The sequence below is a fragment of the Trichoderma harzianum genome, assembly GCF_003025095.1.
Source record: "Trichoderma harzianum CBS 226.95 unplaced genomic scaffold M431scaffold_34, whole genome shotgun sequence".
Classification (NCBI taxonomy): Eukaryota; Fungi; Ascomycota; class Sordariomycetes; order Hypocreales; family Hypocreaceae; genus Trichoderma; species Trichoderma harzianum.
In genome coordinates this window covers 81,569-96,413 of record NW_020209282.1, presented here as the reverse complement: position 1 = coordinate 96,413, position 14,845 = coordinate 81,569, and the positions used below count along the sequence as shown (strand labels likewise).

At 49.4% G+C, this 14,845-nt stretch overlaps 6 protein-coding genes across 6 annotated transcripts; 2 read left to right on the top strand and 4 right to left on the bottom strand.

The window, feature by feature from the left end:
• Window positions 1-215: 215 nt before the first annotated feature.
• M431DRAFT_156931 (hypothetical protein) lies at window positions 216-1,184 on the bottom strand (the record flags this gene model as incomplete). Its single annotated transcript, XM_024912961.1, has 2 exons — window positions 216-1,003; window positions 1,064-1,184. The coding sequence occupies 2 exons, from the start codon at window positions 1,182-1,184 to the stop codon at window positions 264-266; spliced, it is 861 nt and encodes a 286-aa protein (XP_024767456.1). The 3' UTR covers window positions 216-263.
• Window positions 1,185-3,457: 2,273 nt separating this feature from the next.
• On the top strand, window positions 3,458-4,527 carry M431DRAFT_11486 (hypothetical protein; the record flags this gene model as incomplete). The annotated part of the gene is made up of 3 exons (XM_024911916.1): window positions 3,458-3,485; window positions 3,549-3,979; window positions 4,033-4,527. The coding sequence occupies 3 exons, from the start codon at window positions 3,458-3,460 to the stop codon at window positions 4,525-4,527; spliced, it is 954 nt and encodes a 317-aa protein (XP_024767455.1).
• A 421-nt stretch (window positions 4,528-4,948) lies between these two features.
• Window positions 4,949-8,038, bottom strand: M431DRAFT_11485 (hypothetical protein; the record flags this gene model as incomplete). The annotated part of the gene is made up of 3 exons (XM_024911915.1): window positions 4,949-6,862; window positions 6,918-7,018; window positions 7,108-8,038. 3 exons carry the CDS (start codon window positions 8,036-8,038, stop codon window positions 4,949-4,951), a joined length of 2,946 nt encoding a protein of 981 aa, XP_024767454.1.
• A 718-nt stretch (window positions 8,039-8,756) lies between these two features.
• On the top strand, window positions 8,757-11,983 carry M431DRAFT_367933 (hypothetical protein). The gene has a single exon (XM_024914613.1). It carries the CDS (start codon window positions 8,973-8,975, stop codon window positions 11,847-11,849), a length of 2,877 nt encoding a protein of 958 aa, XP_024767453.1. The 5' UTR covers window positions 8,757-8,972; the 3' UTR covers window positions 11,850-11,983.
• M431DRAFT_368002 (hypothetical protein) lies at window positions 11,984-13,254 on the bottom strand. Its single transcript, XM_024914615.1, has 2 exons — window positions 13,209-13,254; window positions 11,984-12,989 (listed from the first exon to the last, which is right to left on the bottom strand). Coding segments are annotated over exons 1-2 (873 nt in total). The 5' UTR covers window positions 13,211-13,254; the 3' UTR covers window positions 11,984-12,118.
• A 304-nt stretch (window positions 13,255-13,558) lies between these two features.
• M431DRAFT_501784 (hypothetical protein) lies at window positions 13,559-14,733 on the bottom strand (the record flags this gene model as incomplete). Its single annotated transcript, XM_024918060.1, has 2 exons — window positions 13,559-14,244; window positions 14,301-14,733. 2 exons carry the CDS (start codon window positions 14,731-14,733, stop codon window positions 13,559-13,561), a joined length of 1,119 nt encoding a protein of 372 aa, XP_024767451.1.
• Between the last annotated feature and the right edge of the window lie 112 nt (window positions 14,734-14,845).

Genomic DNA, 14,845 nt, shown 5'->3' with positions numbered 1-14,845 from the left:
GTGGTAACGAACAAGTAGCAGTTTATAACAATGCCTCGTACCGCCTAACATTGGTGATTGTCTCAATCAATAGCCAATCATGTTCGTAATGAATTTAATTGGTTGCACTTACAGCGGTACCGACCTCTCTTCGCTCACCAGATGTTCGAGATGCCCCTTTGGAGCACACGCACCTGGCCTACGCGAATATCGAATGAATGCAATGCGCATACATGATCCAGATTATCGTTATTATCGTCATTATTATTCAAGACGTTGTACTTTTAGTTTTGAGAATTGCCAATAACTTCGCTGAGAGACGCCGATATCAACCCGTGTGTTCCTTTACTCGCCTGCACTGCCCTGGAGACAAGTGACTGATGATTGTAAGAAGCTGCTGAGGGCAGCCGACCTTTGAACCACAGATTTGTGATCTCATCTCTGTTGGGTAGATAGGCCACACAGCAGGCAGCAAGAATAGACTCATGCTCTAAAGCCACCGGGTCAAGCACAATTGACGTTTCATCGCCATCCTTGCCCGCTACCAAGGCGGCGACTCCTCCGGAGACGGTGTCCACGCAATCGATGCCTGCGTCAGCAATCGCTGCAGAAGCGACTGTGATGCACCCACCTAGCACATTCATCACATCCCATTCTTCGACCCGCCGCTCCACTGCATCCTGGCGAGTCGACTCTCCCTCGATAATGGTCACCACGACATCGACGCCACTTTTGGGCCATCGGTCGGCAATCAGGGCACCGCGAAGTGCCGTTTCCAGATGCGTGCTGAGATCCTTTTCGCTTGAGTCACGCAGATAGCCTTTGCGCTGTTTCGTGGCGAAAGGGGCAAACTTGACGTGAGTTGAGAGCACCATATAAGGAGAGAATGGCGCAGAGCGTGGGAGAGACCTGGGCCCATGAACGGTGCATGTTAGCTTCATGCCAGAGCCATACTCGCCTTCTCTTGGCTCAATTTCTAGATAGGCTGAGCCAGATGCGGATGGTGTAACTCCTGTCTTGAGATCTGGAGTGAACAAAGTCTTAGTCTCTAGAACAGTTATCTCATCATAAGAAGGGCTCTCACAAAGTGGCCGAATAGCATCGGGCGCTCGTTGGCGGCGCGAAACTGCATCTAATTCGCCATCGTCGTAAATTGGCGGTAAACTGGAACCTCCTGGTCCATTTACTCGTCTCCGATCTGCCATGATGATTTATTTGCTGGCTGCATGTCCTTGAGCAGCAGCGTGAAGAACTTTTTTGCCCTTCAAGTGAGAAGCTCAGAGGCTGGGCCCACTGTATTTTACTAGGGAGCTCTCGTTGTTGCTGAGAAGAAAGCGCTGCTATTGCCTGATGAGGCATAACTCAGGTACGTACCATTCTGCCAGCAGCTCCGGAATTGGAGGCGCTATTTGATTAAGCGGGTGGGGCACTCGTATATATGCATATCGATATGGCAGCTGCCCACTCACTACAAATTCTTGCGCGCCGAAATTTTTCTTTGCATCGCAGCAATCTTCTTCACTCAGCAGCACAAAAGTGCCATGGCTAATGTCTGCCTACGTGGGTGAATGCTGCAGTCATATATCAAAAAGAAATGGTATATGACACAGCTGTAGTTGAAAGGGTAAGCAATTCCTGCACATGCCTCATCGTTCGACGGCGCCAGCCAACTCTCGCATTTCACCGTCCACCAAACATCTACATGATGATTTTACACACTTTTCTGTTCCCGCGAACCCTGAGCGCAGAACTAACATGCATCACCATCTGACCAATCCCTTTCTTCTATCAGTCATGCTATACACATGATACATCAGTCAACTAACGCTGGACTGCTTAGGATATTCTAACTGTTGCTATTGCTGCTGGGTACTCGTCTGAGCGTTGTACTAATGTCATATGGTAAGCTTTTTTTTTTTTTCTGCACTCCCTTTAACGTCGATGATGAGAAACCTTTTATCAGTTCTGCTTCTGAACACCCTGATGACTCCTAAATTACCAAACCAAGATCTCTGATATCATCTCTAAAACCAACTGTCATGTTTCAACCATTGCATGTTGTTACCAGTTGCTAACCTTTCTTCTCTACCATGTAGTCATGCCTCGATAATCATTCCTCCTAACTCATGCCACTCAAGCACTTCGCAATTGGTAAGTGAAAAATTTTCTGCTAGCCGAACCTGGCTCGAGATGTAGAGTGATGAAAACAAGTCTATCCATTCAACGATCTCGTCTAAGCCAAGTCGTTCTTCTTTCATGGTACATGTTTACGCATACTACCAGGGATGGAGTTGTCCACTCGATGTCATACGGCTCTCGTTGTCTTGTTTGTGGGGGGCTCGTTTTGAGTTTTCTGCAGGCGAGGCCGGCTGGACGAATGAGTAAACCGGCTTTCTGATATGCTTCTCTCGACGCTTCTTCGGTGTACATTGCTGCTGGAGGTTTTCGAAGCAATGCTAACACCTGGAAAGACTTCATAGGCGCGCTGAGAAGACGATTTAGTGGAACGCATGTTTGACGTTCCGTTGTAGCTCAACCATCATATCCATGTAGAGAGGTAAGTCGTAGAGGCTCGAAATCAATTTCACCCAAGCAGTCTCTTTTGTCTCTTGGATAAAACTGTTATTGCAGGCCCCCTGTGGGAGATCCCTCCTTGGGGATGTCATGATTTAAATATTTCATCTTTGAGAAAATGAAAAAGAAAGAATAAAAAAATTGCAAGACTTATGTCTATGACTGGTTACAATTCATTTTGTGATAAATGCGTATTCCGTCTCAGCAAACAAGCCGTGAGTATGTGAATACCGAAATTCAAGTAGATACGCTCTCGTGGAGAGGCGCAGATGAATGAGGTGGGCTAGAGCGAGTACCCAATATATGCTTAAGTCATAGCACCTCAGATACCAGCCTTTGAAGTTTGGCTTTTCGAACATCCAAACTAAACCTTAACCTAGGACCAGCGGCACAAACAGAAGACTGCGAGAAGTGAAAAATTCCACCAGCGCTTAGCATTTTGTTCTATTGCGCATCATTCTCTAATGGTTCCCATCATGCATGAGACTTTGCTTGGTGAAGCCAATTGCGAAAGGCTGAGTGCGCTTCAATCTGGTATGTCTGGAATATGATCATGGCCATCAACCTTACGCTTGTCCACTGAACAATGCTTTTTCGGTAGAAATAAGCCAAAAACATGAATTAAGTCTGCAAGATGTCTCATCCAAACTACTAGATGCAGTTGCTACAGAGGTGACATTCCCAACCCATCCTCGCCTAGCTATCGCGCCATCTCACATTCATCATCTCCCATGTACAGGCAGCTCGCGATGCAGGCCTAGAACTATTCGACCGTCTTAACGTTCTGTTGGTCACTCGAGCGGACATTCAAGAAGATCAGCAAACTCTATCAACCCAAAATGAAGAGATTGTGCATGTACGAAGCCTCGTTAGGCCTGTAGTCGAAAAGCTAATCAAGCTCCCCATGGACAGCACAGATAATACTGCGCAAGGTAAGAGCCATCTCCTTGTGAAGTAAGATGAGGAATACAGACTAAAGCACCCCTGTGATTTAGCTGTCGACTATACTGCTCGCTCTTTGGCCGCTGAAGTTGGCCTGGCACTGCTAGTTCTCACTTCTCTTCTCTGCAGCTCATCATCAGAACCTTTCACTCTCGACGACACAGCCTTAGTATATGTTGTTACGTATACTGATAAAGACGATGCCTGGACAACTGCAGAATCCTCACGGCTTACTGCTCGCCTGGTGGAAGCCAGCCTGGCCGACGATAAGCTAGATGAGTTTATTACCCAGTGTCTGCTCCATGATACACTTCGGCCTCTATTTTCCAAATCATCTACTAGGTTAACTGCCTCCGGAAGGCCATTGCAAATCTCTCGGCCGCCCAGTGGCATGCAATCTATGACATCGCTTGACAACATCTCTCAGGAGCATGAAAAACTCCACGCTGCATCAGGTTTTAAATGGGCAGTTATGTCATGCAGTGTATGTGACAACTTCATTGAGTAACCCGAACAGACAAACTAACTCACTCTTAGAAAGCTGCGGTGGGCCGTCACTGGCCTTTGTTTCTTCCGATTCTACTGTCACTAGTTGAAGACCACAATACTGCTGTTCGGGTTAAAGGGCTGAGAATTCTTGGCCACTTTCTAGACAAATGCCCCCCAAACACAATACTATCTGCCGGCGTTGACAACGTCATACAGGACGCAGTTTTCCCTACGCTGCTATTTTTACCCTCCACGACACCTGAGAATGAGTCTATAGAACTCCTATATCCGGCGTATCGTGTCCTCCTCCAGGTGGCACAGCTAGATCCAGATGTAAAGAGTTTACGAAGACGGCGTTTCCTCGACAAGCTTCTGAGAGATGGAATCTTTGTGGGACATTATCATGCCTCACAACATGCCCGAATTGTTGAAGTTCTTATGAACATTACAAAAGATATCATCTCATGCCTGGGAATCTTCACGGCCAAGCACCTTCAGGTAAACATCATTGGCATTGTAAATATCATCACCGCAGCCTACTGACAGCTTTCGGGTAGAGCCTTCTTCAGTTGTTTTCTACGACGCTATCCGATCCTTTTGCCTTGGCATACCCGCCATTAGTCTGTGCAACTACGGAAGCTTTGAATGAAACGTTGGTAAACTGCTGGCCAAGAATCTCCTCACCGGGGCATACGGATCAAGTTCTTCACATGATTTCACTGTGCTGGCTCAATCTTAAATCTTCACAGCTACCGAAATTGGGTATAGACCAAGTTTCAACACATCTTATTCATACATCGACAATTTTGCAGTCTCTATGGAATCGAGAAGGCTCTGCCCCTCCTGCGCAATTGACCGCTGTGTTACAAAAAGAGCCTCGACTTGTCGAATTAATTCCCAATATCCTGAAATAGCAGAGCGTGCGGCATATTTGTTTATACCTGTAACGAGGGTCGGATAGCGTTCAATCCAGAGGTTGCTGTTTGAAGAATGATTTACCCCGAAGCCACTTCCCGTAGGCCTTGTACCTCTTCTTGGGCGCATCCTCTTCGGTAACGGTCAGGGGATTTTCGCCTATTTTAACGAGCTCCGAGTAAACATCTGCATCCTCGTCGATACCTGTCACCATAAGGCCTTGATCAAGCCAAGTGCCATCAACATAATCCTTATATTCTGATGAGTCGATATCTACTGGAGTATCGCTTGAGACGACGAGCGGGAGGTTTTGCGGGTGACGAATATAACGTTCATAATCCTCCGCTTCGTGAGGCTCCACGACTGGATTCAGAGCGTCCTTGACCGCCTTGGTAAAGGTCCACTGCGTTGTTTTGGACTTTTCGAGATCCGACGGCTTCTCCTTCAATGTGTCCGCCGAGAGAGAAGCTTTGGCTGGCGATATGGTGCCAGGCCCGCTGTAGATGCCCCACATCTCCCTGCTTTGCGACCCCCCCTGCGATGGTCGTAGCCAGTCGTTCCGAGACACATCCCTTCCTGTTACTCTGTCAGAGGGTATAGACGAAGCATTGTCTCCCATGTCTGGCGAGAGTGTCTGTTGGCGGTAGGTCTGGGTCGAGACTAGCGATTCGGATGGTGATGTTGGCTCCTTCTTTACTTTTCTCTTCTCGAGATCGACATCACCATCAGTTCGGACTCGGAAGGGGCTGAGATCATATCTACCATCCTGAGTTGCCTTCAGAGGTATATACTTTATGGTAGAGTTCATCTTGTACGCAAACATCTTAGGGAAGGATGATAGAGTAGCTGGTCGATAGTACTCTAGCCAGTAATCATCGAATGATTCTGCGTTCTTACAACGGCTAAGAGCTGTTGGCGCAACAAATGGCGGGATTTTTCGTTCCTCGAGATAAGCTGGTGTGAACCAGTTGATGTAATTAGGCCTTCCCGCCTCTGTCCATTCTTTCGGGCTGGCGTGGTGAAGGTAGTAGTCTGTTGGCAGATCCCAGAGCATAGGTTGGCCATGCGAGAAGATATAGTTGCCAAGAAAGAGATTGTATGCCTCTTGCCGCTGACTGTCGAGGAATGAGTTGTTGTAGTATCGCTTGAAGCTCTCTATCATATCTCGAGAGTGACTGGTCCATTGATTGATCTTTCGATACGTTTCCATCGTATTGACGAGCTGAGAACCGCCGTACTGTACCGCAATTGTATCTCCATGGTCGTGCCACATGTGGGTGAAGAGATTCACAGCATCGGTATCGTACTCGACAGAGGTATTTTCAAGTATACCAAGGGCGTGAAGCTGATGGCCCAGCGCACGCTTGCCGATGACGAACTGTGCGGCATTTGTGCGATCTAAGCAGTCGATACAGTTGGTACGAGCAATGCCATTCTGGGCCGTCAAGGGGGTTGTGATTCCGTCGCCGTTTTGAAAGAAGCCGGTTGTTTTCAGTACCGACTCGGCGATGGTTTCCAGATTCCCGATGACGTCGCCGCCACGGATCTTGGATGCACGGCTCATGTCCCACGCCTTGTGTATGATCTTCTTGTCGGCTGGCAGGAATTGGTTGAGATAGTCTATAGCATGTGTATACTCTGCTAGCAGCTTTGACTCTCTAGGCGTTCTTTCTCTGGACTTGATAAGGTTGAGAACGTATATCGGAGCGCCGTACCGCTCAAATAGATTGTCGAAATGAAGAGCGGCGGCGCTATAGAATGGATCTACTAGATTAAGTTCAATGGGCGGTTTCGGAGTCACGCCGGTGCTGTCCTGGGTCCAGTAGAGAGGTATGCTTCCACGATGCTGGACGTATGAGGTGTACTGAGGACTGCAGTACGGCCTGGGACCAGGAGCGTGGAAAGATGTTGTCAAAGATTCAGCAACAATTTGCTCCGTCTCAACATCGTTGGCGACATATCCCTGATAATGAGTGAGAAAGTGATGATGTTAGTGTTAATGGAAATCCACAACTTACTAGGTCGTTTGCACCTCGTTTAAGAAAGCGAGCACCTGCAAAATACCGTGACCGCCTGGCAATCACAGTGATATGAGCAGTTCGGCCATATATTGAGAGTGCTGTGTCGTGTTAGTTAGCAGCACATGCAGGCTTGTAACGACCATTAACTTGCCTGCTTGGTCTATGTATCCATGTATGATGGGCCGACACCAGTCGTATGGGTCCTGAAGTACATTGACGGCAGGCTCCAGCAGGTAGTTATTCCACACGAACATCGAGTTGAGATCTTCATTCGGCCAGGGTACAGTGCCCTTCGCTAGAGATGCCCTCTCTCGTGTAATATTGTGCTGGAGGGTTCGGGTTATGTCATACGAATAGCTGTAGTAGAATGACTTGGTCAGGTCTAGTGTGTTCAAGATGGTTAAGAAGCGCTGTTCTTCTGGTTTGTTGCGAACGTCAACTTTGGAGCGTCCCGACGTCAGCGGTATCAGCTCAGTCCCTTCTACCTGGTGGATGTAATGGCCACCAATCATGGCAACGGTGCTCTTCTTGGTGATGAGAAGCATGTAATACGGGCCGGTGAATTTGATAAAGCCAAGTAGCCCCCAGGTTGTACAGCGCAGCTTGATGCCACCAGATGCGCGGTTGCCATCGTCGATGGTGTCGAGGAGCTGGTTCACTTCTCTGAGGCTGTAGATGATCTTGTCATCAGTGATATTCAGCTCGGCGCCTTCTGTAGTCCTGTCGATTTTCAAAATGCGATACCGCTTCTCACTCACATCCACCCCTACCATGTAGTAACGGCTGACGGTCTCGTAGAGGGTGAATTTGTGCATTTTGTAAAACGACGGTCCGTCGTCCTGGCTGCTTTCAGTGTCGCCGTCATCGTCTTCAGCCGTAGGGTTTGCGGCTCCTTGCGCGCGAGCCGCTGAATCAGGGCTTGAGACGCGGGCGAAGGGTTTCGCCACGGCTGGCTCATCGTTGTCTTCCTCCGGTTCGCGACTCCATCCGTTGGCAGTATTGGGCGAAGCGACACTGGGAGACTCGATATTCTGCTGCAGCAGGGAGGCCGGGATGCTGACGTCTGAAGTCACTGGCTGAGATGGGTTGTAGTCATGGCCTGGGGTATCCTGATCCATGAAGGCTTCGATTATGCATAAATGGCCGAGGATCTAATATAAAAGGGCGATATCTGGGAGCCTTGCAATATTGTCATAGGCCTGCCGTTGACGTATGACTCCTGGAGAGCTGTCTGGAGGAGGCTGGAGGCATTTGCGATACCCAGCTGAGCATTTCTTGGTTTAGATGCCGTTGCGAAATGCCCACTGGAGCTGGATAGCTTGATACCGAAGCCGGCTGTGGGCTAGCGATTGGAGTAGGGATAGTGGCTTGACGTAATGTTGCCTGAATGGCTCTTATCAAGCGCAGTTATTTGATGATGAATTTGGAATAATGATAGCTGTGCACACAGTGTTTTTCATTGGTTAAAGGCATGCTATTTGCTCCTCTGATAATATTGAATGCTGATAGAATTGTATAAGCACATGCAATATCTGGGTGGTTTCTCATAAGAACAAGAATGTATAGGTAGGTACTGTATTGGGGTAGACAGGAATTGCGGAGGTCTGTGCCAACGTGCATGCCATCATCTCACATCCATGTTTACAAGGCCCAGCAAAGCCGCAACTTGCTTGTAAGATCTGCCACCATGGGCCTCCGCTGCGGAGTTTCTAATGCTACCGTCTGAGTTAACGCTACGGGCGCTGCAGGACTGCTAATTTAGTGTCTGATATCGCCGTTGCTGAGGTACCTGCACTAATTACAGTTACCTCTTCAGGTATCCATTGATATGCGGAAGCAGCTCGGCCTTGTTTCTGTACGGCACGCGATTCTCTCACGGGGCCTCCAAGAGGCTTTTCAAACATCAACATCCTGCCTCGTCCAGTCGCATCGCCTCACGACTGCGTCGGTCCAGCCCCTCGCTGCACCTCTCGAATCATCCTAGAGCCGCGCTCAAGCCTCGCCCTGTCGGATCGCTTCCCCGGCGCGGCCATTGCTTGACTGGCCTCGGTCATGCAGAATGGCATTGCAATAGTGCCGCCTTTGGCAGCGACACAGCAAGTGGCCGATTTCGACCCGACGACGACGAATACATGGTACAATCTGACGGCCCTTGCCCGAGCAGTCAATGTGACGCGATATGCCCCTCTGTTCGAAGACCTTGTCATGGTTGGCCCGCGCATCGTCATGAAGCTTGGTTCTCTTATGGCGGCACCCGATTCCCTTGCCCTTCCGGCCCAAGACGCCATCTCCTCGGCGGCTGCTTCTGCGTCCGAACAGGAGATTCTTCGACCCATCACCACCGACTCGAGCCTCTATAGCAACATGATGAACGTGGCTGCAGCTCCCGGCACTCAGGCGGCTTCGGCGTCAGCTCAGCCGCCCTTCATGTCTTTGGACGGGGTTCGAGGCTTGGGGAGCGTCTTTAGCTATGCTACCAGCAGATGGGCGCTCTCGTGCATTGCCATGGCTGTTGTTCTTAACCGGACTCATATATTTGCTGCCACACGAAGGAGGTTGCGACTTCGTTGGCAAGTTAGACTCCTTCTGCGAATCGTTCCTTTTGTCGTGCTTGTCTTGCAGGCCCGAACCCTCCTACAGTCCATTCAGTGCCAGACCTCGCCGGATTTCTCGCAGTTGCGTTGGGGCGATGCCAACAGAAGCTCCGACCTTATGTTCTCACATTCAAATCCTTTTCTAAATACCATGAGTTCGTCATTACTCTTCGGTGCTTCAGACGAGCAATCTTGCGTTGCTGCCGACATGGTGCCGTCATCAGACCCGGACGTTCTTCGAGAGCTTCGAGGATCTCTTTCCCGATTGTGGCCTCTTTTCGGTACTTTCTGCCTCAGCCAATTCCTCGAGACCATTTCCTGTGCGGTTCAGGGCCGGCCCGTTGCTGCCGAGACGGGCATGACATTATTTGAACAGTCGCTTGCCTTTGCCGAGGCTGATGCTGCTGTTAACAACCAGCTTGGATGGGGCGCGTTTTCCAAATACCAAAATCCAGTTCCCGCATCACTTAATCAAGGAGGTACCGTTGTCATGACACGAGCAGCAATTCTAAGGCGTGTTAATACATCGCCTGAAGTCTTGTGGATTGCTTTTCTATCCTCCATGACACACATCACGAGCCATCTCTTGGGCCTGTTTGACCTCCAAGCTAAATACCGGCTTGTCAACACAGGATTCTGGGGGCTATGCTTCATGGGTAGTCTCGTATGGAGCTTTTTAACCTTTGAAGCGGATAATCCTGCGTCTCAAGGATTCTTTAGATTTCCCACGGTCTGTATCATTGGATTTGTCCCCCACGTCTTGATTCTTATTGGCATTGTTATGTGCCTATTTGTCTATGGCCTTGCGTTGTTGCTCACGGCTGTGATGCCGCCTGCTAGTCAAGAGCACTCTAGGATGACCTTTCGCCAACGTCTACTCCACGCACATGAAAATATGCAGGCCAATGTCTCCTTGTCGGAACTTCGCATCACGCGGGAAATGGACTTTTACACTGCCCTGCTGAGAACAGGGTTTGCCGCTATAACCATGGCCAGCGAGGCTGTATATCTGAACGAAGATCGTGGTGTCAGCCTGAAACACCAGACCTGGCTTGAAGAAGCCCGGTATCGAGAAGCAGAGGAGCTACGGAGGCAATGGATTAGCATGGGTCTCTCTGACCCGCGTTACGACCAAATCGGTACCATCGGCCTAATACCTGTAAAAGACGGGCCACTTCTGCCTCCTAATGGTTATAGTCGAGAGCGTGCTGCACAAAAAGTCCCCCGTGGTCGTGGTGACAAGGTCCTTAGAGTGGGCATTGGTGCTTCCGAGAGGAGCTCGAGATGGCTGCTGGCTTTGGAATTTCTCATTGGCATTAACAAACTTCTGGCAAGAGTGTTTGCCTTGTCCCTTCTGTGGATTCTTGGCGTCTGCCGCCTCCAAACCCGTCCTGCCTGGCTGCTGTGGCTCGCAAGCCGTTCGAAGGCGCCTGGAGCTGATAATGGATCGAGGCAGAACCGTGGCTCTAGCGGAGGCAAAGACGCAATGGCGAAACCTCTGGAGGGCGAGTCTCTCAGAATGGATGCTCTGGATATTGAGGCCGAATTCAGACGGATCGATACGAACCAAGACGAAGAGACGCTCGATGGGGATCTCTACAAGTACTGGCTCAAAGGAGGATGGTGGGGTTCCAACGACATGAGCGGAACATATCAGCCTCGCGAGGAAGAAGATGATGGGGATAATACGAGCGTTATTACCATGACCACAAATGGAGGCGAAACCGAAGACGAGGACGAAGACGGTTGGACATCAGACGTGGGGAGCGGACAGAGAACACCTACTCAGCGCTCACCACGGCCTGAACGTGAAGGCACTCCATTCCTTGATAGTCCACTGGCGATGGGTGATCTCGCTCGTCTCCTACACCCTACCAGTCTAGAAGAGCGACAAGAGGCAGAGAGACTCGCGGCACACCTTCAGAGTGATCGCATCTTGACAAGATCTGGCTTCAGACGGATAGAGCAGCTTCAGCGAACGAGAATTCTGACGGTGCAGAGTCCAAAGGCAAAGCAGGCAAGCAAGCTTGGTCCCCAAGGTCGCCTTACAAAGCTCAGCCCAGACGAAGAAGAGCATCTTCTGGAGCAGCTGATCTGGACAAAACGGCAAGCCTCCCCTGCCAAAGATGATCAACAAGACTCCAGTACACCGGCTGAGGGTGAAAGCCCTCCTTGCGTAGTGTGCCAATGCTCACCACGTACCGTTATCGTATGGCCTTGTCGTTGTCTTAGCTTGTGCGACGATTGCCGCGTGTCTCTAGCTATGAATAACTTTGACAAGTGCGTGTGCTGCCGTCGGGATGTCATGAGCTTCAGCAGGATCTATGTCCCTTAGGTATAGCCGCGTATGCCACCAGCATCGAGGCTTGTTGGGATATAGCCGTTTCGATCTTGAGAAACTACTGGTTGTTGTTTTACTTCTTCCCACTTCTTCTTTTGTTGTCACACTCATACCTGGAGTTGGGAACTGGGGGGTAGCTTTGATTATTTCATCTCCGGCTTGGGAGTTTTTTTTGTCCATTTTCTTTTTCCTAGACTGATGTCGGAATATATATACTCCTACTTTCAATAGCGATATGTTTTGTTTATAATGTCAATTGGACTCTACATGCCAGCCCATTCTATGCTGAAGCTTCTCACGGTAGGGAGGGCCGTATCTGGACTTGTGGACGGCTGACGCCCTCCTATGAGAAACGCTTTCTTCACAGCTGTTGCCAGTCTGCCACCGCCTACGATATCAAGGATAGGTATCTCCTCCTCCCAGCCATACTCATTTGCCATGAAATGAGCATGGAAACGTAAAGGATCACCGGGATAGACACTGTAACGGGCCCCAAATCGTAGCCCTGGAGTCATGAAATACCCATTGCCGAGCATAAACTGGCATAGCGACCCTTTCTCTGAGTTACTGGGTTCCACAGGTAACGCATAAGCATCTGGAGAGACATGGTTGGCGCTAGATGTTGGTGTGACACCCAACAGAGTCACTTGGCTATTGCGAGAGAAGGGGCCGCCATCTGATTTGAGGCTATCAGGTGCTGCGGAACTGGTGGAGGCAGGGGTTGAAGTGGAATCACGCTGTCTCTCAGCCTTGCTGGCTGCTATGGAGGCTTTCTGGGCGTTCATTTCCGCAAACACCTTGTGCGCAGTCTGTTTCCGCAGCCGCAGCGAGCCGATGTACGCCCTCCGTGAATCATGGTCAAGGGACTGCAGAGCCGACTGGTGGGCGGCCACATCATCTACGACGTACGCAACGTTTGTACGAATTAGAGCATCCACCTCTTCAGGCCGGAGCTCGATGGGCAAACCAAGGAAAATGTTTTGAGTTGGCTGCTGCGGAGTAGTCCCCACCAAGGTGCCGTTGGTGTTTGCTCTTCGGCGGAGGGCGCTCACGGCATCTGGGTCAAACACGAGATACCGCCCCGAGATATTGGCAATGCGGATGAGCTTAGGGGCTTCCATTGTGGCTATGATCCTGCAAACGCAATGAAGAGTTAGTTCATGTGTCTGCATACAAAATGTGAATTGAGTTTTTGTGTTTGGTTTTAAAGGGATTAGAGTCATAAGTCGTCTTCGTAAAAATTTGATTTTGTCATCAGTGTTCAGTGGATTGACAGATATTCAAGGTAATAATCATGTAGGTGAACCCTAATAAACATTTTCGAAATGCAACGCAGTTAATTGCTTACCTTGCATGTTTGTGTCAGTCTCTCTTCTCCAGACTCTTCAAGTTTGAAGCGAAAAGACAGAGAGAAAAGGCGACAAGAAGACATTGAGTAGAAGAGAAGAATTTTGAAACTTAAATGAAATAATCGAGCTATTGTGGTGGGGAAGCTTCATGCCCCCATAGAGAAATATAGACCCACTTAAAATTCTCATAGGGAGTTCAGGCACCGGTATAGCGTTTGAGGTTCTCCCCGTTAAGTGCATATCTAGGTAGGTATACTCTGCTGTAAGAGACACTACAGAACTCAACAAGGTACGTCTCACGCAAGATCTACTAATTATTTGAAGAAAAAATTGAGAAGCAAGAATTGAACTTGATTAAAAATCAAGTTTTGGCTTATTCTCATTTGATGGCGCATTTGAAGGTCCATCATCTTCTAACGGTGGTAAACTATACGGCGCGATAACAAGCCCACTGGAAGCGCTCAGCTTGAAAGACATGTCTTCCTTCACCCAGCTTCCTTCCAACCCACCCCCTTTTTCATGGAAGATGGGCAGCGAGTGAATCCTAAAAAGTCCCTGTGCCTTGGTATCATTTGCAGAGTTTCGGTCAATATGGTGTTGAGGCTGCTGCTGGAGCGATATCAACTCCACCACGCCGTCGCAGATTAGCTCTGCTCGCCGAACAAGTCCTGTCGAACGGGGATATAGTGAGATGGGTAGCGTCATCATGACAACGATCCTTGAGGGGAACTGCCGCAGCAAGGCTCGTATTTGGTGCAAGAACTGTAGCACCTCTTGCGGACGACAAGCTGAAGGTGGATATAGAGTTGGCGAGAGTAGGCTAGGAACGATAATTCTGTAAATGGCGGTAGGAGGCGAACTCTTAATCTTAGTGGTGACCTCGCTGATGAAACGCCGGAACAGTGACTGGCCTGAATCCAGGCCGCCCCCGCGTGTGGTATAAAACTGCCCCTGAGCGACACTCTCGTCTAGGCGTCCCGATAGATCAAACGTATGACAGAAAGGGGCCATCCCTTCTGCTGAGTCTGATATTGATGGACCTTTTTTGCATGTCATTGGTATCACTTCTTCAAAAAGATGTCAGAAAACTACTCACCACGTGATGGAGCAGCTCTACTACTTAGAGCCTCATATCGCCAAGCAATCTTCATCTTGCTGTCTGAAGAATTAGAGCTACTAGCCTCTTTAGATCGGCCCTCGCTCGCCAGCCCTGGAAGCTCACGCCGCCAGTGATCTCCAAATCCCAGCACATGTACAGAATGGCCTTGAACTAGTCCTTCAGCGGCAAAGTAGCGAAGCAAGATCCCGCCAAAGTCGGTTGTCCCAGTCTCCTCGACGAGGAGACATGTTCCTACGGGTAGTCCAGCATGGCCTGCGAGCAGCTGATCCAAAGATGAAGTTCCAGTAGAGGTGGTGAGTCTTCCATCGTGAGGAGAAGGGCGAGTACCAGGGACTAATAGTTTGGTTTGCTGTGACTGTGGTGCGGCCCCAGTAACACCGATTACTGTATTCCTCTTCCGAAACGACATGCCGAATATTTGAAGGTTGGAACCTGTTTTCACCAACTACCCATAAATTCCGTGTAAAGGTGAAACAGTTGGATAAAGTAGCTTTCAATCAAGAAATTCTTTCTTATAGCCA

Excerpts from the sequence above, each read along its gene's own strand:
- M431DRAFT_367933 (XM_024914613.1), top strand. The coding sequence starts at position 8,973 with ATGCAGAATGGCATTGCAATAGTGCCGCCTTTGGCAGCGACACAGCAA.